Source organism: Manis javanica, chromosome 6 (assembly GCF_040802235.1).
Source record: "Manis javanica isolate MJ-LG chromosome 6, MJ_LKY, whole genome shotgun sequence".
NCBI lineage: Eukaryota > Metazoa > Chordata > Mammalia > Pholidota > Manidae > Manis > Manis javanica.
In genome coordinates this window covers 66,459,373-66,485,348 of record NC_133161.1, presented here as the reverse complement: position 1 = coordinate 66,485,348, position 25,976 = coordinate 66,459,373, and the positions used below count along the sequence as shown (strand labels likewise).

General features: G+C 37.1%; 1 protein-coding gene across 7 annotated transcripts; it reads left to right on the top strand.

The window, feature by feature from the left end:
* Nucleotides 1-5,088: 5,088 nt before the first annotated feature.
* On the top strand, nt 5,089-13,977 carry TAC1 (tachykinin precursor 1). 7 transcript variants are annotated; one of them, XM_017658511.3, is made up of 8 exons: nt 5,089-5,689; nt 6,102-6,233; nt 7,195-7,291; nt 7,793-7,837; nt 8,530-8,553; nt 10,123-10,176; nt 12,708-12,770; nt 13,379-13,977. In XM_017658511.3, the coding sequence occupies exons 2-7, from the start codon at nt 6,111-6,113 to the stop codon at nt 12,740-12,742; spliced, it is 378 nt and encodes a 125-aa protein (XP_017514000.1). In that variant the 5' UTR covers nt 5,089-5,689; nt 6,102-6,110; the 3' UTR covers nt 12,743-12,770; nt 13,379-13,977. The 7 variants fall into 7 exon arrangements, with proteins under 7 accessions (XP_017514000.1, XP_073094903.1, XP_017513982.1 ...); XM_073238802.1 differs by lacking the exon at nt 10,123-10,176 and having other exon boundaries at nt 5,092-5,689; XM_017658493.3 differs by lacking the exon at nt 12,708-12,770 and having other exon boundaries at nt 5,094-5,689.
* The last annotated feature ends 11,999 nt before the right edge of the window (nt 13,978-25,976 follow it).

Genomic DNA, 25,976 nt, shown 5'->3' with positions numbered 1-25,976 from the left:
TGACACATAAAATTAACCATTCATACACACACACATATACACATAAACACACATACACACACACACACAGCCACTAAGAATAATAATAATTAACATTCATTGCATATGCTAGGCACTGTTCTATACACTTCACATGTATTTACTCATTTAATCCCACAGGAAGCTTACTGGGTAGGTACTATTTATTATCCTATTTGACAGATTAGAAAATTGAGGCAGAGAGTACTTAAGTAACTTGTCCAAGGACACATGACTAGCAAGTGTCTACACCAGTATTAAAATTAGTAGCATTTGCTCAAGCTCATGCATTTGACCAATGAACTATAAGAAAATATAACTCATGAAACAGAAGGAATTTCCTTCAATAATTTCACACTAAGAACATCTTAAAAATTACATAAATATAATAAAATATCAATAAAATAATTAAATGAGATGAAAAAAGAAATCATAGTCTATGAGAACAAATTGGGGACTATGCCAATTAGAAGTAATATAAATTAGAAACCAGAAGGTACAGAATAGACAAGAGTGAATTACTGACACAAAGAGAGTTAAAATAATCTAAATGAATGTAGATGAAAAGGGCAAAGAATTAAAGCAACTTGGAAGAACATTAGAGACATTAATGAAGTATTATAGATATAATAGTTTACATATGTATTATAAAATATATTATCCAAAGAAAAAACCATAATATTCTTAAAGTGTAATTTCTACTTCAAAGATATATTCAAACACATAACATATTAGAATTTCCCTAAAATGAAGAAAAGGAATAATTTGCAAAGCAAATATAGTTCATGACACGCCAAGAAAATTTTATGTAGGATGATCAACAAGATGTATCCTAACCGAGCTATTGAATATCAAAGATAAAGAAAGAATTCCTCACACATTCAAGGAAAAAAAAAGGAAATTACATACAAGCAGGGGGAAAGCTGTTCCATCTCAGAATTTTCCATAACACTCAATTCCACACACAATGGAGCAATGTCCACAGAGTCCTGGGGAAAATGAAATTTAATTTTAAAACATTACAATTAACCAAGATGTCATTTGAGCTTAGAAGCCACCGACAGACATTTGCTAGCATGAAAGAACTTAGGGAATGCAAGATGCATGATTTCTTCTTGAGGATAAAAAGTTGCTGACAATGACATCCAGCCAAATAAGAGAATGGTTAAAAATAAGCTCAAGAATGGCAAAGCTGGGTTAAAATGCTGGTAGTGAACAATGAATCTGTTAAAATACGGAATGAACAGTTGACAAGTAAAGGAAGTATGGTAGCAAAATGAAATGTCAGTTATAAACTTGAATAATGTTAAAATAATTTTTGTATAACTACAAAAATTGGGTGGTGGCAGAGAGGGAAGGTAGGAGGAAGTTTAAGAATGCTAATGTCCTCACCTTTCAAAACAGGGAATAAACAGATACTGTCTAAATATTTATTTTTTCTAATCTTACATGCTAGTCTCTTAATGTTTGTTCCTAACTCTTGTTTTTTAACATTAATGGGTTCTTTCATGGAAGAAATATCCTGTGGTAAAGAAACATTTTTCACATTTGTTTTACTTCTTGTAACATCAAATAAAATATCAATAACTATTTTTCATTAAAATATTATTGAGGGTCTCATCCTATTTTCATAACTTTTCTTTATCCATCTATTGCTATATTCTTCTAACCATATATATGCATACAAAGATATTCACAATGATGTTCTCTTAATGCTAAGGGTGGCAACTTCTGAGTTCAGGGTAATTTTTTAAAAAAGACAATATTGTACTTTCCTGCATTACTTTGTGTTTTATAAAGAATATGTCTTGTTTTACAAAAACAGTCAGGTGACTTTTTTGCCCCTTAAAAATTGTGAGCAGTATATCAAGATGTTAATAGTGGTTTATTCTGGATTATGAGAAAATAGATGACAGCAATTTTCTCTCTGCACTTTTCTGTAGGTTTTTAATTTATACACATAAAAATGATTTATTAACTACTTACTCTTCCACTATGCTACTTCTCATACATATGTATTTTATTAATGTGTATATTTTCATAAATTTTATGTTCTAGGAAAAAACACAAATATACCAAATAAAATACAAATAAAGAGTGTGAAAATTGATAAAGGGAAATCTCATTGACACCACATCAGGAGGCCTGCAGGGGAAGCTCTCACACCTACCTACCACTCCTCCTAAATCTCAGACCCCCTTAGAAAAGATGGAAGCCATACTGTTTTAGCTACTTTATTCCCCAACAGAAAGAAGGTCTCCTTCCATCCCAATAGACATTTTGTTTGGAACAGCCCTCCTAACTCAGTCCTTTCCTCTATAAGAGAGTGTTTTCTCTCCTTTACTGTATGGACATGCCTATGGTTTTGCCATAGCTTACTTGTCCCAGACTGCAATTCTTTGCTGCTCTCAAACAAACCTGTCTTTTCTATTAAAATAACTGTTTTATTTTTAAGGTTAACAAGAGCATAAGTATCACTCCCCCAACCAAAAATAAATAAATAAAAATACCTCAAGCCCTGTAATGCTTAATGAGTGTCAGTAGGTACATGCTCTTACTAGGAGCACTAAATTAGCAATTAATAAAATGACATGGAAAAAGCAAGAAGTATAGTCTTTGATCAATTTTTAATCTCATGATTGTTTTTTACTCAATTTTATGAAAGAGCCTTTATTTTATGTACTATGGCACGTTTACAACATATGACATCTGAACAGTTTTATGCCTGGTTACACTGAACTAACAGGGAAGAAATGTGAAATAGCTGTCTTTATGGTTCCTTATAAACCACATCAGCAACTGAAAAAGAACAACAAAAAATTAATCTAAGACAGCCCACTTTAGGTATGGACTTTTACATAGGAGAGGAAGATGAAAATATACTTGCTTATATTAAAATAATGATAACAATAATAATGGATAAACTAGAAACTTAAAAAGAAATGATAACCAGAGGGAAGCACACAGACACGTATTTTTAGCACTACTCATTGAAAAGGTCTTGAAACAATGGAGAACTCAGTAGCAATGTGCACCCATAATGCCCAGATTATGATGTCTAATTATCATTTCTAATTCAAAGGAAACAAGAACTTCTTAAAGGCAAATTGTAGGATGAAACAAGAAATACACAATTTAACTTAAACCTTGAATATCTTGTCATGCCGAAACACAAGAAAGCCATTAAAGTCTATTTCAAGCACATCAAAAGTCTCTGAAGTCAATTTGAAAAGTCACCTGCTGGCCAAGAAATGGGATAATTTGAGCACAAATTACAAGGCCTTCTATCCTTCTTAAGCATTGAAATACTTCAAATGTGCTTAAATCCACAAGGTCACAATAATCTTAAATTGGGGAAGAAGGACAGCCAATATTTGAATGTGCTAATCTACCAGTTTATTATTTTTTAAATTGATGAAGGGAATTAATCAAGCACTTACACCACCTTTCCTATTTAATCATATCTTGGAGTAACTAAATAGTTGCTGAGAAAAAAAGCTTCTCTTTATATGGAAGAAATAGTCCAGCTATTAAATAATTAATGACAAAATCAGAATAACACTATATTGAAAGTACTGATGAATTATGGATCTAGAAAATGATCAATGGTTGCTAACATCTCAAAAGTGGAAACAACCTGATATGGGCTCCCTAACAACATATGTAAAGTAGGCTTGTCAGAAAACCTAAACATACAAAATCAAGCTTCTAGATACAATTACCAATTAACAGGAAGTAGGGATGAGAAAAAAAGGTAAAAGAAACCATTAGAAGGCAATCAGCAAACTCCAGAATGTAGTACTCTTTTACTGACCAGTTTTTATCCATAAACTGTGTGTGTCTGGGGTTGTGGGGGTGGGGGAGTTGGAGGGGAAGAACCACAGATTGGTTGAAGAGAGAGATAAACCAACTGCAATGTGTAAACTTCATGACAATTCTGATTTCAACTAGTAAATTGTATGGTGGAGGCGTTTATGAAACAATGAAAAAATTTGAACACTGACTGGATATTTAATGTTTAATAATTTTTATGTTGTTTTTAGGCAGAATAATGGCATGGATCTGTTTTTATTTTTTAAATCCTTACCATTTATGTAGACATGGTAAAATATTTACAGTTGAAATGATGTCTAGGATCTGTGTTGAAATAATCTGAGTGGAGGGCAAAAGTGTCGATGAAACTCGCAAATTGTTTCAAATAGATAATTCGCTCTACTTTTGTTTATGTTTATAGTTTTTCATATAAAAAGTTACAAAGACAAAAAATAGAATGCTTAACATTGTGAGGCTAGACCTAAAAAAATGAGATGCATGGGAATTCAAAAATTCAGGGTTATTTAAGAAAGAAAACAAATATTAGAAGAAAAAAATTACTGGCTTAAGTGAGTGAAAAATTATCTCCTTTATGCACTATACTAAAAACATCAGAATTAATTGAAAAGTTTAATACTTACTCAGTAAAGAGAAGGAAATAATTCCACCCAAGACATGTCATTTAATTCACTTAGAGATGAAAGAAATGTGTCTGCAAGATAAACCATGCACTCATGGAAAGCTGTGATTTCTGTAGGGATGTTATCTGCCTAATAGTTTCGTTATTGTCAATGACCATCCAATTAGAATCTTCACTACACTCATTTCATATGCAGGAGTAATATATGAATGGTAAAGAGTTCTTTAGTGACACCTGGTAAGGATTCTGTACACCGTTTTGCCCTTTTCTTAGTCTTCAGTAAAAAAGGGTAGGAGAGAAGGGAAAACGTCCTCTTCGAACTCCTGCTCGTGGGTGAGGTAAGGAAGACTTAGCAAGCTTGGAACAGAAGATGTCCTAGAATGGCACTGATACAGAAGTTCTAGTACAGTACCACGTTCAAATTCCTTTTTCTCCAAAATGTAAAATAAATCTGCATCCATTATCTAAAATACTATGGGACTGAAAATCCTTTTGTAATGCTGAAGAAACGCCAGTATTTTAGCTGATTTGGGAGAAGAATGGTCTGCTCAAAGAAAAATGCTTCATCTGCTGATGAAATAGAAGGGAAGAAAACGCTTTCGTGGTCCCCCCAGCCCCAACACACACACACACACACACACACACACACTTTGAAGAGTTCCTTTCTGAGCATGATTTCCGATGACAATATCTTAATACCTTAATTGGCCATCCTTAAAAGCACAACGTATCCTGCCGTCTCAAGGGATGGAAAAGTTGCCGAAGTCCGAGGAGTGAGTCATTTTATTCAGTTCTGATGAGTAATTTCAGATGTCATGGAACCCTGATCGGTAGGAGAGGGGAGGGGGCGTCACATCTGCAGACGGAAGAAGACTGGCTGCGCGGGATTGGATGGTGAGATCTCGATTTTCCTGTAATTGCGTCAGTTTGAACCCACTTGGGTCCAGATGTCACGGGCACCGACGGGTTACCGTCTCGGAAACTCAATCAGAAGCAAGATAAGGGAGAAGAGGCGACTAATTAAATATTGAGCAGAAAGTAGCGTGGGGAGCGTATCACGTGGCCTCGAGGCTCTTTGAGCCTCGGATAAATACCGCGCGGCGCCCAGCAAGCAAAAGGGCGCGCTGCGACCTCCTGCACCGCTCGGAGACCGAGAGCGCGGGGCGACGGGCGTGCGCTCAGACCGGCGGGAGGAAACCAGCGGGCCTGTCCGCCGCAGTAAGTGCCTGCGCCGGGCCAGAAGCGCTTTCCGCGCCGCGCGTCGCGCCGCGGTGGCTGCTGGCAGCGCTGGATGGGCCGCTGGGGCGAGAGACAGAGGGGAACAGTGGGAAGACGGGTATCCCAAATGCCAGTGTCCCTCTTTGTCTTCCACTTGTAGCCTCCTGGTTGAAGGTGTGGATCGGCGGGTAGGAGGTTGGGCTAATTGGGAACCCCGGCGAAGGGAATTTGAGAAGCTTTGGAGCACGATTCTCTTCCCTAAAGAGTACCCGCGGGACTTTAGCCCTTGGGATTTTTATCTTGGTTCAATCGGCCCTGAGTTCCGCTGTGGGATCGAAAATTCAGCTGCCTTGATTCTTGGATAGCCACCTGCAATATTTTTCTCTACTTGGTTTCTCCCCCCTATTTCCAGAAATCCAACATGAAAATCCTCGTGGCCTTGGCCGTCTTTTTTCTCGTCTCCACTCAGCTGTTTGCAGAAGAAATCGGAACCAACGATGATCTGAATTATTGGTCCGATTGGTCCGACAGCGACCAGATCAAGGTGAGACGCGGTCCCAAGCCCGCCTGTGCCGTTCCTCCTGGGCTTGGAGAGCTGGCACTCTCCCCCGCGACAACATCTAATTAGCCAGGCAGGCACCGCGAGCGCGACTGGGGCGTTGGAGACACGGAGGGGAGTGTAAGGGAATGACCTTCCGTGGGTCCCGCAAGAAATTTTGTGCCCATGATCCAAGCTTCCTCCCGAGGACTGCACCGTCGGGTATCGGGAACTCCCGGGAATAATGCCCTCCCTGATGAGCCCGGGGTCCTCACGTTTCATCCCGGGTAACGGAGGTTTCGGGGCTTTTGGAAACGCTGGGGAGGGGCCGAGGAGGGCGCGCTGGACGCGGCCCGAAGCGGGGACAAGGGAGGAGCTGCTCAGGGATTCAAAAGGGCCAAGGCAGTTGGGAAGCTAATTCCCTGCCTTGACATTTATTTTACGGATCTGAGGACGTAGCCGCAAATTTTCCTTTACATGGTTCGCAGGCTACAGGTGCAATTGGAGCGCGCCTAGCGGCAACGGTGAAAGCCGCTCCCCCACGGCCGGCACACACCTGTGTGTATTTAGGGCGGTGAGGCGTCTCCAGTGCCGGCACCAGAGTCCAGACAAAGTCACGTGGCCGCTTGGCAGATGAGTGAGGGTCTCTAGGCTGGGAGGAAAGAGCGGAAAGCACGTTGGGCCGGGAGACGCTGGGCTGCCTGCTAACTAGCAAAGACTGAGCCTGGGGCGGCGGCGCTGGCCCCGAGGTCCGCGGGGAGCGGAGGAGAAAGCGAGCGCCCCAGCGTGGGAGAGGCCTCCTCTCCCCTCCCTGCGGAGCAGGCTGACCTGCCCAGGCCCGGTGGGGCCCCGCCGCTGTCAGCCGGGATTCGCCCAGGGCTAGAGCGCACGACGGGAATGACTCCGGGTTCCCGGCGCCTGGAGCTGGTTGCCTACACCCCCGTTTTCCCGTGCGTCTGTTCCCCAGGAGGAGCTACCAGAGCCCTTTGAGCATCTTCTGCAGAGAATCGCCCGGAGACCTAAGCCTCAGCAGTTCTTCGGACTGATGGGCAAACGGGATGCTGGTGAGAGGGGCAGCCATCCCTCTGTCTCTGGGCAACCCGCCCGCTCTCCTCGCGCGTTCTCATAACACCCAGTCTCTCTTGCTCTTTGAGTAGAAATTTCCACCCCGCAAGGGGTGTATTTCCCCGGGACACCACTCCAGCTCCTCACCTCACTAACATACGCACATGCCCCAGAGGGAGGGAGAGATGCGTTGCCCCAGAGGGAGGGAGAGATGCGTTTTGCATGGCTCACAGTACAGAGTAACCCAATCCAAGAACAGGAACCAACCTTAGCAAAGTGTGCCGTTGACTTAAGATCCGAACTGACAAGCAAGGGGGAGGCCCGGGGCTCTCGGGGGTAGTGCTGGAATGGTCTAAGTGCATGTGGAAACTGATTTTAGTCTACGGGGACAGATAAGATTTAGCTGCGCGGTGTTTCATAATAGAAATATTCAATTTCCTTGAATTCATCACACCATCAGTAGAATGTGCAAATAGTTAATGCCAGTTGTTTCTTGTCAGATTCCTCAATTGAAAAACAAGTGGCTCTGTTAAAGGCTCTTTATGGTAAACATTTCCATAAATCTTTATTTTACCATTGTGAATGCACATGTAGGAAAGTGAAGAAAGTCTTTCATGGGCTGAAATACAGATTCTTGATAAATGTCTGATTATTCTAGAGATGGATTTGCATCTCTCCCTCTCTTGAGTGTCAAATGGTAGCCTGCCCCGAAGGTGTGTTTTTTACAAGAAAGCGGAAAGCTAGCTCAAACAGCAACAATGTTTAAAATGTTTTATACATATATATAATACATAATACTTATATAAAATATGTATATATAACATATATATACAGATAAAATATAATATGAAGCACATGTACTTGCTAATATTTCAAAGATAAAGAATTAAGAAAAGTACTTTCACTGTATTGTCTTAGTGTCACTTAAAAGACTTATTAAGAATCTTCATTTCTAAAGGCTTACCAAACATGAAACAGTAACAGGCCTCTGAATCCTCATAGTCCTGGGTTTGAATCTGTGGCCCATAGAGAGTGCTTAAAAAATATTGCTTTTGTTTAAGATATTTTGGTCTTATTGTTAATAATTTGTTGTTCTGCTATATTCCTTAGGATAGTATGTGAACAGGAAATGTTACATATTTTAAAAATTTATTTTATTATTTTCTCTAAAAAATATAATGTAGCTCCTGTAAAATAAATCTATTACATTTGCTAATTTTATCCTTTTTTCTTCTAGGACGTGGACAGATCTCTCATAAAAGTAAGTTCCAAATTATTTTTACATTTCTCAAACTCAAATGTAAATTAGATTGGATTCCACTTTATATAATGTTTTCTATTGTAATTCAGGACTTAATATTTTTAATTAAGACAATATAAGAATGGAAGAGACTCATATTACATTTAGATCATGATTGTTTAAAGCTCTGTTGTGTAGATGTATCTATTTACCTAAATGATGCATTGTTAAAAATTCTTCCACTCGCAGCTAAACTGTTGGTGAATTCCTGACCAACAAAAAGTGTGAGATATTTGTTGTTATTTTAAGCTGCTTAAAAAAAAAATAAAGACATCCTTTAACTCCTATAAATTGTTAGTTTTAGATAAAAATTTCAATCCTGGGGTAAGAAAGACCACACATTCCCATCCCTTTACAGCCCTCTTCCCACCACTTCACTGCAAAAAACAAACAAACAAAAAAAAAAAAAAGCATTTATGGGCATCCCAACCTCTTTGCAGTATGTTGGATCCATTATGATATCATTTATTAGGATAATCCAGCAGGCAATTAAGAGGATCAAGTTAATGTATGTAAAGAATCCATATTAAAGGTCAATATAGGTAGAAATGCAGTTTTGTGATCCCATAATTGAATGGAAAACTTTAATCTATCAAAGCGCCGGGAAACATTTCTTAGCACAGTGAAGATGGCAGAATTGTGGCACTTGATGGTCATCAGATCCCAGTTTCCCAGTGAATGGAACCAGAGCTGACAGGAAGCTAGGGTCCTCTCATTGACCCCAACTTGGGTTTTGGTTTACTGGATGAGCATAGGTCACATTAAGACAGCAGCCCTATTCTCAACTAACACCATGTGAACAAGGAGACTCTCCCACTGGGGTTGAAATAATAACCTTTTTCAAAGACTTCATCTTTAAAAAGTAAATCTTACTCATATTTACTTTCTAAGGATTTGACTTTCAAGAGAATTATACAGCATGTATATGAAAATGTAATGAAAATAAGTGTACTACATTAGTGTCAAAGCTAACATACTTTTCCAAAAGGATTATTTTTAAAAATCCAATAAAACAGAAATAGTGACCTTTTAGAAGTTTATAATTATCAGGTGTAGGGATCTGAATTAACAAAGGCTCAGTTCCTGAGAAATACAACATATTTAGTAATATGAGGGAATAGGCTTGGATATTTCTGTTACAACAAATGTGAAACTGACACCCTAAAAAAATCAAAGCTAGCTCAAACAGCAACAATGTTTAAAATGTTTTATACATATATATAAAATACATAAAATGTATATAAAATATGTATATATAACATATATATACAGATAAAATATGAAGCACATGTACTTGCTAATATTTCAAAGATAAAGAATTAAGAAAAGTGCTTTCACTGTATTGTGTTAGTGTGACTTAAAAGACTTATTAAGAATCTTCTTTTCTTATGGCTTACCAAAACATGAAATAGTTATATATTTATTATATAAGCATACATTTGGCAGCTTGCTTTTTTGGGGGCACTAGTTATAATAGTTTATTTCCTCAAAGATATACATATTAAAATACCCCTAAATGTATTTTTCCAGGGCATAAAACAGATTCCTTTGTTGGACTAATGGGCAAAAGAGCTTTAAATTCTGGTATGTATAAAACAATGACTAAAAGTAGACACTATCTTGGATTTACTTCTATTGTTTTCTTTAAAAGCATAGTTTTCAAAGCATTAAAAAGGAATAACAAATTAAAATAAGGATGGTGAAAAAACTCTAATTGCAATAAATTAAGAACAGATTTATAGTTGATTTAGCTAATATCAATACACTATCCATTTATCTTCCTCAAACCACTGGCCTTACTGGTATCTGCCCCCATTTAATCATTACCTAGCCTAAAACTTTGGGCTAGTATAATACTGTTTCCCTTGTATCTGTTAAATAAGTTACATTTAACCTTACTGAAGTAAGGGTGGTGGCGGATGTGAGAAATACGACCAGTTTTCACTTATTACCAAGCTAATTGGAAGTCTTACAAGACATTACCATCTTCCAACGTAATAATGAATAAATGAAAACAAACAAATCCACTTACACAAATCACTTACTCTTCATGAAGTTATAGAAGCTCAAATTCCAAACATCCTGATGGATGTTTGAGAGTCCGAGAATAATATAGTCCATTTCAGTACCTTCAAAAGGAACACTATCAAATCATCCTAGAGGGTTAAAACCCATTCTTGCTATAAAGCCTTTAGAAAGAATGCCACAATTCTCATAACCCATTTAAATTCTGAACAACTCTTTCCTTTGGCATAAAGGTTGCATATTTCTTTTTTTCTCTTTAGTTTCTATCTACTATGTAAATGCCACATATATATATCTGAAAACTCTTTTATCTCATTCATCACATTATTTTCAAGGTTAAATACCTCTATATCATTTTCATAGAGACTAATTTTATTAAGCACATTCAAGCCTTTAGTCCTTAGTTTAGGTTCCTTGGGAAAACCATTCAAATTCTCTTTATTTCATTTTCAGTGAAAATAGAATTATAATACTAATCATGTGATTAATCAGAAAATAATCAGCAGCTATCTTATCCATTTCAAATATTTCAAGTTTCTAAAAAATCTGTAACTAAAATATGCTGGCTTAATTATCTAGAAAAGCTATGCAAAAATGATGTATCCTCATATTTATATTGGTTCTCTACATATTTAGACACTGCATTTGTATTTCTTCATTAGTAATTTTGAGGCTGCTCAAGTTTAATTTTAAAGAAGTTACCAGTGTGCCTAATGAAAAACTTTAAGTGTTGTATGAATATGTATGATTGTCCAGCTTTTGGAAATGGAATATAAATTCAAACCACTTGTACCATAAGTGTCCACCACCCTTATATAACTGTAGTTTTCGTGATAATCATATTGGTCATCACCTTTCCATTTCTGGAATTTATATAGATTTCAGAACATGCTTAACTTTACAAATAATATAGATATGGTACAATTTAGAACAGATTAAATGCTATTAAATGAACTTAAAGTACTAATATAATTATAGGTAATAATAAATAGAATCACCATAATGAATCAGAATCAGTTTATGACAAAATCTTTGCTCCTCCATTTTAGTTAAGAAAATATAAAAGAAAAAATGGGCAAAAATATAATCTATACTCAATCAGAGATCTTTTCATATAATCTGTGAGACAAGGTTATCATCATCTACAGCCATCGGGCCCTTTTGTGGTTACAGACCCCTTTGACAATCTGAGAAATTGGGAAGCCCTCTTCCCCGAGAAACCCTCATCAGTTCATATACCCACAAATTTACGTGTGGTTTTAGATGGTTCAAGAGTAAGTTAGGAAACTCTGCTTCTAGTTAAGAGGACATTGTGTTCTAGTTAAATCACAAATCTGTCGTTGCTTGTTTACATTAGCATTTACCTCACTTTTCTGAGGGAAAGAATCATGTTACCTAAAACTTGTCAGGAACTGAACCTGTGCTAGTCATCCTCCTCCTAGTATAAACAAACCAGGATGAGAAGTGGACTTTTCTGTGCTTCAGAACTGCCCAGTTTGGGCTCACACTGTTCCACCTGAGAAGTACATACATGATTGACATAAAAACATTCAAGTTGTTATTAATCTCACTTAGGGGAGTGTTGGATACTAAAGATTATCTGGTGAGTGGTAAAAGGGGAAGTGCTAGCAGTGGAACCTTTACTACCTTCTTGCTGAGAAGATTTAGACTGGCACCTGTGATTCCTGAATATCTTTGACAGTCCTTTCTACTGTTTCTGTTTTAACTCAGTACTTTATAAAGAACATACTGAACTTTAAAATACACAGTTTTACTATGATATAAATTTAAGTGTATAAATTATCAGCTAAAATTATGAAAAATATATTTTAGTATATTAATCACAGCTGTGTGATTCTTTCCCTTTTGTGATTCCAGACCTCTTGAAATCATACATAATATAATATAATACAGTAAATTTTGGATATTTTTTTGTCTAGTCAAAGTACTTAAGTTACTTCCTAGCTATATATTAAGTACCTTTGGAAGCAGTGATTAATCTTTCACAGGCCATTAGGGCACTAGGAAGTAAGTTACACTGTGTTGTGTTTAGATGTTGCCCTCCCTGTAGACAATGAGGTTGTTTTTAGTCTCAAGGACAATTCACCAGTGGGAGGTATCCTGAAGACAGGAAGAGACCCTCACTCTATAAGGTAATGCTATGACAGTAATCACCGAACTTCTTCTGTAAAGAGCCAGATATTAAGTATTGTAGACTTTCTGAGACATGCCATCTCTGTAGCCATTCCTCAGATCTGCCATTTTAATGCTAAATTAGCCATAGACAGTATAAAAATGAATGGGTAGCATGTTCCAATAAAATGTTATTTATAAGAAAAGGTGATGGGCTGGATTTGACCCATGGCCTGTAGTTTGTTAACTCTGTCCTAGAACAAAAATTCCTCATTTTGTTTTCATCCTACTACTATTCCTGGTTACTGTAGGCATTTCCCTTTCTATAATTCACCATCAGTATCTGCCACTGCTTGTGAAAGTTGTTGAGAATCAACATTTCAACATATTGTGGAAATACACTTTGGGGGCACCAGATATATGATGGCGGACCAAAGTAACCAAGCATTCTGTGGTTAGATCACTTCCAATCAGGATAGAGACTGAGGCAAGATTGGAAGATGTGCAATAAAACTCACAGAAATACTTAAATGAAGGGAGAAAGTCATTATCAGTTTAAAATTGTCTTGAGCTTTAATGCCTTTAGCAAATCCTCTTTAAAAACCCTTTATCTTCTCTTTGTTCCCAGTGGCTTATGAAAGGAGTGCAATGCAGAATTATGAAAGAAGACGTAAATAAACTACATAACATGTTATTTATTGAGCTTCAATTGTGTCAGTGGCCAATAAAAGGTAAAATGAGACATGCACTATAAGGAATAATTATTTATTTAGTGATAATTGTTGTTTTGAGTTGAAAACTCAACACGTGTTTATTTTTCATATTGTACCAATATGTGTCATACAAGCGTGTTGTAATTCTAACTTGGTACTCCTTCAGAAGTAGAAATCAGTGGTAATTTCTCAACAAAGTGCAGTGTTCAATGAAATTGTAAAAACGTGTCAATGATATAGTGTCCAAAAAAGGAATCATTTTTGGTTCATGGAAGCAGTCATGTCAGCTACTGCCCAAGGAAAGAAAGCTCACAGGCAGGCTTGTGCTTCTCAATTTGTTTTTATGGTGGAAATGGAATGAGACTGGTATCAGACTGTATTTGTACCCCTACAGCATGTTTCACATTTTGCGATTATATAGAGATGTTTTAAAAGTTTTAATGTGACTCCAAGGTCTTCATTCCATTGTATAATGTGTTGTGGTAGTTAACATTTTAAATAAAAGAAAAAATATCTTGAGAATTGGGTCTTACTCTTTCATTAACATTTATGTCAAATTAGCAACCTTTCTTTCAGTAGAGGAAATGTGTTCAAAGCTATTTTGGCTGCTAAATAATGAAACAAAGCTACCAAATTTCTCTTTCTTAAGGAAAATGACTAAAATGTAATCTCTGTTGTCTCTAATACAAACATGCATTATTTTTTTTTTGGTTCAGTTATTTGGCATGAGATCATTTATGGAGAAAGCAATTACATTTTGGAATACAAAGAGTTGTTCATATATGGCTATGATTCCCTTTTACAATAGGATAATCATCTATTTTAAAGATGCATTTCACTGTTATTTCTGTGTTCAGTAGAACAACAGCACAGTGCCATTTCAGCCCTGCTTGGAGCCTGGGTATAAGTGCACCAGTGCATGAGTCTCACTAGAATGAAAACACCAAACCAAACTCTTACAAAGGTCATCAGAATTCAGAGAGGGGCAGCGTGGGGGAGGCTGATACAGCCTCACTCCTGTGATGAAGACAGGAGCCCCTTTCCAGCATTTCCTCAGGAGTGCCTGTGAACTGCTGTTTCCCATGACCCTCAAGCAGAAGCATCTGCACCAGGAATACATACAGAGCAATCAGAGGAAGGCACTTGGGTATTTATGTAAGGGGATAGGTTAAAAGTGTTCTTGGAATCCTGTCCTAAGTGCACAGAGACTGAGACAGGAGAGTAAACCATATTTTGATCTTTATATCTTTAAGTGAATAATTTGTTTTAAAAAAGCACTAACAAACTCATTTAAATATTACAAATTACACTATAATCAGCAAAATGGGGAAGATCAGAGTCATCTATAGCCCCACCCCAACAGCAATGCATTTAATGTTCTATTTAATAATTGTAATATATAATAAACATAATCACATAGCTACCATATATATTTACTCACTCACTGAGAAAGAATTATTATTATTGTTTTGCATATAAGGATATGAAACTCTAAAAAATGTTGGGGTCAGAGATTATGAGAGGAGCGGGTATTAGAAAGGAATTATTAGGGGGAACTAACAGAGCAAATTAATATCTTAACAATGAGGTTGATTAAGCAAACTGCCATATTGATACAACTGAAAATTATGCTGTTACTTAAAATGGTATTATGGTGTATCCAGTGACATGGAACAATATATATGGTATGTGAGGCACACAGAAACATTTCTACATTATATATACATACATATTTCTGCATAGATATAACACCAAGAAGGAACAAGTGTTATGCATAAGAGTGTGGAGCTCAGAGTCAAACCGCTCAGGTTTGAATACTGACTCCATCACTTAATGGCCATGTGACGATGGGCAAGGCTCTACATTTTTTCTGCCTCATCTCCTCATCAGTAAAACTGGACTAATGATGGTATCCATGAGTATAGATATGGGCCAGATCCAGCGTGGAACTTAGGTGAGAGCTGTGGGACATGATGCGAGTAAAGCTTTGAGCACAGTCTCTGGCACACAGCAAGTGTTCAGCGAATGTCACCTGTTGCCATTGTTAGTTATTCATTGTTAGTGAGAAAACTACTGCTGTATTATAGCCACTAAAAAGCACTCTTACAGGCACACTGAAGAAGCAGCATTGTGGGCGGGTGGTAAATAGCTGCCACACAAACTAAAGCTGTCACACACGCAGCACTTGAGCGTCTCCTTGGCTGCGCTAGGTAGCCCGCCAGCCCCTCCCTGTGTGAGAGCCCATCAGTCCCTGCAGCCGGATTCTGCAAGGCTGCGCTAGGACCTGCCTCTTAGCAAGCCCTCAGTCACGCCTGCTTTCCCTCCACGCCCAGAAACCCAGCCACAGGAGCAGGGAGGAAAAGGAGAGAAACTTCAGCTTTAAGTGTATACTCACAAAATATTTCCTATTTACTTTCTCTCTGTGGCATATTCCCTTTAACTGGAATATGTCTTTTTCACCTATATTCCTTCTTAAATATTTTATTCTGTTCAGAAGCCCAATCTATATAATTAATTGAATACTTTATTGATTTGGTTTTTTGTGTGTTTTGGTTTTGTTTTAGTTTTGGTTTTGGTCAGAGCCCAGGGCAACAGCAAATGGCACTCAAGCTGAATGATTTTAGAGGAATTCAATAATCACAAAGGTGTGAGCAGGGTGTTGATAAGCCAGCAATGGGATGTGGTTCTCCAGACCAGCACCCTAGCTACCCCTAGGCCTGAAGACTCAAGATGGAGAAGTGATGGTCTCTTGGGTGCAAAGGGCTGCCTGGCAGCCTGTGTCTTTAGTAGGAGGATGGAACAAAATAAGGGTAGTCAAGTCTCTGCGGGGGAGGGAGAGTGCAGAGGCCAGGGAATAAATGCCCCAGTCTCACTCTCCTCCCACTGGACAAATGCAACCGGAAACAGAGGACTTGGAGCCCTCCAGGCTGTCCACACTGGTAAGCAGCACAGCCAGGGTACTCACAAAACAGGTGGAGAAAGCTGGTGGGTACATTTGGAGGTAGAAAAGGATGATGTCCACTGCATCATGCACTCCATTATTTGGAATCAAAAGAAAATGAATAAACAGATATTCAAGTAGAGAAATACATACAGTAAAAATAAGAGTCCTCAGGACACTCAATTCTATTTCCCAAGGATAAAGAATTCCTGAGTTTCATATGGACCCATCCAAACAAAAATAATGTTTTAATTTGAGCACATGCTGAAATCTCCTCTTCTTAAGATTAAATAATAATAAATGACTTTTAAGTTATATTTTTTAAGAAATTAGTAACTTCACTGGGATTTGTGAAAAGCAGAATAAGGACTTCCAGTGGACCAAAAGTTATCCAGATCCCTAAAAAAGTATATGGGAAGCCAAGGCAGGAAGCCATGGCCTGGCAGCAAACTGCAGAAGGGCCAACCCTGGAATAGAGATCTGACTTCTGCAGAACACAGACTTCTCATCAGCAACACCAGGTGCCATAAAATAAGGAAACAAAATCTAAAATCCCTAAGGAAAATAGTATTTAGCCAAACTATCATCTGACAACGAGAATGAATTTGTGAAAGAAGAAAAACCAACTAAAAGCTGTTAGCTTAAGCCTTTATTAAAACCACCACAACAGGAGAATAGCTTGATGCCTGTTCTTCTAGAATAGAGATGGTTGAAAAAATTTATATATTCAATTGATGAAGATCAAAGTTCCACTATAGTCTGAGAATTGATCTTGCTAGGGTCAGTGGAATATATTCAGCCATTCAGCCTCTTTCACAAATTAAGGACATTTTCAAACATACAAAACCTCAGAAAGTTTACCATCCACATTTTTTAAGGATTATTATGGGATATATTTCAGGAAAAAGACAAATAAATCTAGAAGAAAGTAATAAGCAAGAAACATGGTAACAGAGCAATCACTTTAAAAAGTCTAAATTGAAATCAGTTGTCTCTGTGTATGTGTGTGTTAAATAAACCATCTGGAAGTAAAATTCCATAAGATGTCAACCAGAGAGTTAGTTGGGAGAGTAAGGAGAGTGTGAAAGGGAATAAAATTTGCATGCTAAGTTTCTGACCTGTTGAGAAGAATGGTAGTACATAGATATATTTGACTTAACTTTTTTAGAAGAAAATGTTTTGTGTATGTGAACTAAAAATGTGGACAAGCTGAGCGTAAAAAGAATAGATGAATGTATAACTATCAAAGCAGAAGGAGGAAAATGTTGCAAACACAATCTCACCATAGAAGGCAAGAAAGCCTTAAAAATGTTTTTGCCAAAAAAGAAAAAACTATGGTAAGAATAAACCAAATGTATCCATACTTTTGATAAATGTGGCAGTATTTTCAGACCTATTAAAGACAGACTGTTAGGTTGATAAAAAAAGAAAATCCAGTTATTATTACTTATCAAAAAGCAAACCTGAAAAAAAGTAATATAGAATAGTTGAAAATAAAGAGAGATTTAAAAATGTATATCTGCCAAACAGTTATTTTTATAGCAATATTACTATCAGACAAAACAGAATTCAAAACTTTCAGGGGATCAAAAAGAATATTGAATATTGATAAAAAGAGGTATTTACTAAAAAGTCATAAGACTAGTGAACCTTTATGAATATGAGATATGTTCAAAATATATAAAGTAGAAGCCAATAGAAATATTAAACAGTATTAAAAATGTACTCATCTGTAATAAATTGTAAAGATTTTTCACAGTTACAGTCTTTTAGTAACAAGCGATTAGTCAAATAGTAAGCAAGTGCAAGAGGAACTGAATTACGTAATTAAGAATCTTTATCAAATAGACACCTTTATAAAAAATAAATGTGGAACATTCAGAGACTTGAGCAATAAGCTACAACTGAACTAAAAAAATAAAAATATTCATCTTATATAAGCCATAATCACATATCACATTGCAATAGAATAAAAAGTTAACATTTTGCCATAAAATTTAATATGAGGAAAGTCTGGAACAGATTCCCAAGTAATTGTTGGGATAAAGAGATAAAAAAAAAGAGAGGGTTGAAAAATACTTTGAGTAACCATGTGGGTCAGGGGTCCCCAATACTATCCCCATGTTTGGAGAGTTGTTAGAAGGACTTAGGGAACTCAGTCTATAGTTGTACTCATGGGTAAGATTTATTACAATGATGGAGTAAGAATTTGCAGTGGGTCATACAGGAAAATACTGGCAGAGTCTGGAAGAATCCATGTGCAGGCTTCCTTATGCTCTCTCTCCTATGACATGTCACACAGAGCACACTTCTCCCAGCAACAAAATGCAGCAATAAGTGTGTGATGTTTCTGCCCAGGGAAGCCCATCAGAGACTCAGCACCCAACGTTTTTACTGGGGGTCTGGTCATATAGAGCCCCTCTCTCTGCCTAGCACATACCAAAATTCCAGACTGAGAAGGACAGCAGGTGTTCAGCATAAAGCACCTTGTTTGTACAAACAGTTTGGCACAGTGAGGTGCCTTTATCATATAGGGAGAATTTTTATGTCAGTGAAGGAATGAGTTTACAGATCAAGTTCCCAGATACCAGCTGAGGGCCAAACTTGTAAGCAGGTCTTTTGAAGGATAACAGTCTCAGACCTGCTCTGTGAACTTGTTTCTTCAAAACATGGAAGATCTCTATATCAAAATTTGAGTATGGAACCACGGAAGTACTCAGGAGGAAATGTACAGCCATAAATGAATTTCTTCCAAAATAAAAAGATTGAAATTTAATGAACAAGATTTCAACAAAAGACACTGAAAAGAGCAACAACATAAGTTCAATGAAAGCACAGTAAAGAAATTAAGATGAAGCCAGCTATTAATAAAACAAAAACTATAAGGAACTTATGCAACTCAATAGCAAAAAAAACCCCCAAAAACAAAAAAACAATCTGATTTAAAAATGGGAAGAGGACCTGAAGAGACATTTCTTCCAAACAAAGCATAAAAATGGTATGTCTTTGTATACCAAACAGGTACATGAAAAAATGCTCAACACCACTAATCATCAGGGAAATGCAAATCAAAATTACAAGATACTACCTCACACCTGTTAGAATAGCTATTATCAAAACAGATAAGAGATAACAGGTGTTGGTGAGCATGTAGAGAAACACGGAATCCTTATGCACTACTGGTGGGAATGTAAATTGGTGCAACCACAATAGAAAACAGTACAAAGTTTGCTCAAAAAAATTAAAAATTGAACCACCATATCATCCAGTAATCCCACTTCTGGATAATTCTCCAAAGGAAATGGCATCAGGATATCAGAGAGACATCTGCAGTCCCATGTTCACTGCATTATTCATAATGGCCAAGACATGTGTGAATGGACAACCTGTGTCCATTCACACATGGATAGAAAGATGGGACATACATACAAATAATGGAATACTTTTCAGCGATGAGACACAAGACACCAAATCAGCTGGCACTATGATCTTGGACTTCCCAGTCTCCAGAACCATGAGAAATAAAAATGTGTTGTTTAAACCTATGGAATTGCATTATAGCAGCCTGAATAAATTAATGCAATGAGTATACAGTCACAAACATCCAGACTTCTGGAATCTCTAAAGAAAACACTCAACTCTTCAGCAGATATATTTAAAGATTAAAGAAAAGAAAATGGAGGTACTTACAGATGAAAAGAGATTTAAGAGACACATCAACCAATTGTAATGTGCATACATCCTTAGAGTCCTACATAAACAAATAAACAAAAAATGAAAAATAATCAAAAAGTCTGAACAATGAATATTTGATGACAATAAGGAATTATTATTAATATTTACATGTGATCACTATATTCCATTATGGTTAAACAATATATGAATCACAGTCCTTGACCTAAAGAAACTCACAGCTAGTGAAGGAGATACACAGACAAAAAATGATTAAAATGCAATAAGGCATCAGTAGATGAATATATAAAAAAGATGTGGCACATATATACAATGGAATATTATTCAGCCATAAAAAAGAATGAAATTTTGCCATTTGCAACAACACAGATGGACCTAGAGGGTATTCTGCCAAATGAAATTAAGTCAAACAGAGAAAGACAAACACCATATAATTTGATTTACATCTGGAATCCAAAAAGCAAAACAAACAAAACAGAAATGGACTCATAGACACAGAGAACACACTGGTGATTGGCATATGGGAGGAGGTAGGGAGGATAAGTGAAATAGGTGAGGGGGAAAAAAGAAATTAGTGAAAATGTTTGATATCTTGAGATGGTGATGGTTACAAGAGTATATACACGTCAAAATTCATCAAGCTATAAACTAAGACTTTTTATTGTATGTACCTCAGTATATGTAGGTACATTTTATTACTTGTACCTCAATACAAAAATAAATTTAAAAATAAAATAAAATTTGCCATTTTAAGCACACACACATACAAATGCAATAAGGCTATACCAGTAGATGGTAAGTGTTAAGCAATCTGGGAATGTAGAAAGGGTACCATCTGGGAGACTGAAGAAATGATTCTTATATGAGAGAGAACTGAGACTTGAAGGATGGGAAGTTTGCCAGAGAGGCAGGGTGATCTGAAACAGGAAAGACAAAGAGGTATAAAAGAGGTGTAAAAGGATGTGCCCCAAGGAGTGCAAGTATTTGAGCCTGATGACAGCATAGGACAAATGATGAGAGATGAGTCTGGACACGACTCATAAGATCACACAGGATGTTTCTTGATTCTCTACTAAGGTTAATGGAAAACCTGGTTGATTTTTAATTATTTTCAGAGATGGAGAAATGTCACTGAAGAGCTACAAACAGGTTTCTCTTTCTAGAGATGAAAACCTCAATGTCTCTTGGAAGAAAATTTGTTTTGTTTCGTAAATATCACCAAGATGGTTGTTTATCACAGAAATATTAAGGAAGCATTGAACTCGTGCAAAGTCATGTAGAAGAATAGTCTAGTCTAATAAAAAGCATTTCACACTGACTTTTATAAGGGAAATGTCAGAAACAACTGTATTAAAAAAGAAACTCTACTGCAATGCTTTACCACCATAGGGACACAATACAAATCAAAGTTTTTATGGACTTCAGATCCAAAGCCTTTCTACGAAAATTTCATAAGCCCAATATTGACTAATTTACACCTAATGTTGCAATATCAGTAATCATTGTTTTGATACTTAAGGTAATCTAAACAATGTTTTAAAAACACTTGAAATAATAAAGTGACAACATGAGTACAGTATAACAAGGTTTATATTATACTACAGTATAGCATAACAAGGCTTATTCTTTTTCCTGGTAATCAGGAGCACAAGAACAATTAAGTCTGGTTTAAAAAAATTATGAAAGTTGTGTTCTGCTGGTACAAATTAAGTACATCTTTAGCAGAACCATTGCCCTCCAGAGCTAGCATTTTTCCGTAGAATTTCTTTTTGACTATCCTATGCCTGAAAGTATCATTTGTTCTTGAAAACTGTGTGCATCTTTTTCTTCAAATATTTGCTCACAGAAGCTCCTGATGTTTGTTTCTTTACCCTGGTGATAAAGACTATGAAGAGGAACTGGCCTGTTTGGGGCATAAAGCAAAATGGATTGTTGTCCCACATGTGGTATTATTTTTATTTATTTATTTATTTTGCATATTTCAGGTTGTAATTCTATGCTTCTCACAAAATTACTTTTTTAATATTTTATTATTTTATTTTATTTTATCAAATGTACATCACAGAGGTTCAACAGTCCTCCTTCCCCTTCCCCCAGTCCTACCCACTTCCCTTCCCTTGGTAACCACTTGTCACTTCTCCATGCCTATGAGTCTACTGCTGTATGTTCCTTCTGTTTTGCTTTGTTTTTATATTCCACAAATAAGTAAAGTCATATGGTATTTCACTTTCTTTGCTTGGCTTATTTCATTGAGCATAATACCCTCTAGATCCATCCATGTTTTTGCAAATAGCAAGAGTTCTTTTCTTTTTATGGCTAAATAATATTCCATTGTGTGCATGTACATCTTCTTTATCCATTCATCTACTGATGGACACTAGGTTGCTTCCATGTCTTGGCTATTGCAAACAGTGTGGCAATAAACATAGGGATGCATATATCTTTTCAAATCAGGGATTTTGTTTTCTCCAGATAAATTCCTAGGAGTGGAATTCCTGGGTCAAATGGTATTTCTATTTTTAGTTTTTTGAGGAGTACATGTGGTATTATTTATAAAACAAACTGGACTTGGGAGAATATACAGCTGCCTATCATGATTGCTATGTCTGAACCATAAAACCTGTAGGTTAGAGTGGGCAATCCAACCCCATCTCCCTCTCCTAAATTTATGTCAAAAGAATAGGTCTTTTTTTGACAATTTTTCTGGAACAGTGAAGAAGAATAAACCATGGAGAGCAGAAGAGGGAATTTTCTCCTGAAGCAGAAAAAAAAAAGCTTTCTGGAGAGTCTTCTCAGTAGCAGTTGGTTTGCCTTTCACTCTGGAAGTAGGCAGGGACTGTTACCTGGTTTGGGACCTAAGAGTGGCCAGTTCTTTAGCTTTTTAAAGCTACCTTCTGATTGTATATATGCCATTACCAAGATTTCAGCAAAGTTTTGTACACATGAAGAACAGGGCCTGGCTGTCCTCTGAATGGTTTACACCCTTGGAGCAAAGTTGTGGCGGCATTAGACTGTGTTTTCTGCTTTCAAGAGAACCCAGACCAAAACACTAGCCACACTATTACTCACATATAGTGGTAGATTAAAGATATTTCCAAACATTCCAGATTTTTAAAAAAACTTACATTGTGCAGACTCTCCAAATATAAGTTGGCTGCACTCACCAAAAAGAGAGTTAACAAAGAAAAAGTAAGAAATCCAGGAAACAAGCTTAGGACACAGGAAAGAGGTGAAATGAATGCTCCAGAGAATTGTAAAGTGGGTCTCAGGGTGAGCGCTGTTTACTAGAATAAAAGCATTATGCATCTAGTTTGGAGAAGTGTTAGTCAATGTGCAGAATACAAAGCAAGCTGTCAGAATATAAAGACCACTGCTGCCACTGTACCAGCTTTAAAACTCAAGGACAGACGTTTAGAACTGGCCGGTGCGCTGTGAGGTTCCTACTTTGCCTCCTAAGTCATGATGCCTGGATCAGCTGAAGACAGGTTCTAATTTGACCTACTCCTGAGACCTGGAGTTAGGCTCCAGGGAGCTGCAAAGTAGAAGGATCAATGCCCTCCCCTCACCTTATTTCTTCTTAGTAGCTCATTCCAAGTCTTTCCCACCTTTCTGCCAAAGTTCTTTACATTTCCAGGACTAATTCTCGGCTTTGCCTACTGGTTTCCTAGAAATGGCACTTGTAAACTCCAAAGGAAGATAAGCCCAGCTCATGGCCCAGAAATTATGTTTGGCTTACCTTTTTCTAAAGCCTTCATCTCATAGTGGCAATATTCCCCTCTACTTGCACAGTTAGGTTTCTGCTACTACTGGGTTTAAAAAAAGAAAAGAAAGATACCTGAAACTAAACAGCAGATTATTTAGAGATGCATAAGTGGCAAAACTATAATGAAAAAGGAAATGATTAACACAAACACAGGATAGTGGTTTCCTTTGTTGGGGGAGGGAGTGGAGGGGAACATGGAGCATTTCTGAAGTACAGGTATATTCTGTTTCTTAACATGGGTAAGCAGTACCTTGGCTTTTGTTTTATAATCAACAAATTGTATATGTATTATATACTTTTTTGTATGTATGCTACGTTTGATCATTTTATACACACACACACAATTTTTAAAAAGCTACTGCAGTCAAGACAAAAGCTTCTCATAGCTCCATCATCTGAAACTGAAACTTTTCCTCCAGGCATACTCCTGCAAACTGACAGTGTTGTGCCCCGTTTCCTTAAGTCCCCCTGTGGAGCCGCAGTCACCAGCCTCAGTGGCAAGACGTAAGAGCAATAAAGACAGGTCTTTATTGCTAATTCGAACTAGGATCTCGGTGGCCCATCAAAACACAGGACTCGGTCTGAGACCCTGAACAAAGTTCCCTTTTTTGCTTTTATACTGTAGCAAAAAGCAGGTAGGGGCTTTCCGGGGGGGGGGGGGGGGGGTTATTGTGACCTTAGCTGATTGGCTGAGGAGGGTTGCTGGGCAAGGTTTCTGTGGGAATGGGCGTGGCTTGAGCAGAGAAACTCAAAATGGGGGACACAAAACAAAATGGAGAGACATAGTTATTCAAAATGGAAGACACAAAATAGATGCAGGGGTCATGTAGGGGACACAGCTATTCAAGATGGCGGACACAAAATGGAGGCACATAGTTATTCAAGATGGGAGACACAAAATGGAGGTGGGGGTCAAGCTAACCTTCCAGGGGTCCCACAACAGCAGGGCGATGCTGACTGATATTGGCCTTTCCCTTATAATAAAAAACCTGCCTCTTGAAAGGAAGAGTGAAACAGGTGTCTATGAATATGTGAGGAACTAAAGGTCCATTTTACTATTATGGACCAGTTCTGCCCCCAAATTCCTGGGAAAACCCATGAAACTGACATAAAGTCCCCTCCCTTTGCCCTACACCCCTGAAACTGACAAACATTTTGCTAAGTTGAGAGTTAAGAGCTGCATGAAATACCTTACAACAGAAATCTTTTAAGTGAAATTTGTTCATGAATCAAAATAATTCAGATTTGTAGGAAAGAAAAGACAGTTGTTGGGGCAAAAAGTATAGAAAAAAATTAAAAGCTGAAGAGGAAGAGAAATTCAGTCTGAACTGACAGCTCCTCGAGTAGGAGGACATTTCCAGCAAACTTTTATTTTCCTTGCTCTTCTAATCTCCATGTTTAAAATATTTACCTGTATAGTCTTTTTCCTCAAAGTTAGTTTATACACTGTAAGAAAACTATTTTCTAAAATAAACCGAAGTACAGGGATAGCTTCTAATCATTGCTTTAATGAGTCATTATTTGGTATAAAGAAATATTTAGAGAAGTTAAAAAACTTGTACTACTATTTCATAAAGTAAAATTCTTTCCAAATATACACTAATGGTATTAAATAGCTATTAAGTCTAATAGGTAAATATATCATTTTGCATTTGCAGCCTTTTTTTTCAATCCCGATTTAATTATGTTAGGCTATAAAAATATATTGTGCAATTCTACAGAAATATTTGTGGATGGTTTTTAAAAAATTCCATTTAGTGGTTTCCTTGGTACCCAAGTATTTTATGAGACTCCAACCCATAATATTGGAAATTTTGCTTGTTTTAGAACATTCTAGAAAGGTAACAATTATGTTGCATTACTCGGGCATAATAGATCAGAAAGATTGATTCATTCACTTACTTATTCATCTACTTGTCCATTCAGTCATTCGTCACATGTCAATTGCCTTTTAGTTGTAAAACATTGTGATAAGTGAATTAGACAATGATACTGACATCAAAGGACTCATTATCATTCAGGAGGAGGAAATGTGCCTAAATAACTAAATTAGTAATTGTGATAAGAGAAATACAGATAAAATCACCAGCCATGTGATTGACAGAGACCATTTCCC

What these genes read in the sequence shown, in the direction of transcription:
- TAC1 (XM_017658493.3), top strand. Translation starts at nt 6,111, where the DNA reads ATGAAAATCCTCGTGGCCTTGGCCGTCTTTTTTCTCGTCTCCACTCAG. An exon ending in GATGGGCAAACGGGATGCTG is followed by an intron (nt 7,292 to 7,792) that starts GTGAGAGGGGCA and finishes GTTTCTTGTCAG; the next exon opens with ATTCCTCAATTGAAAAACAA. An exon ending in TCTGTTAAAGGCTCTTTATG is followed by an intron (nt 7,838 to 8,529) that starts GTAAACATTTCC and finishes TTTTTCTTCTAG; the next exon opens with GACGTGGACAGATCTCTCAT.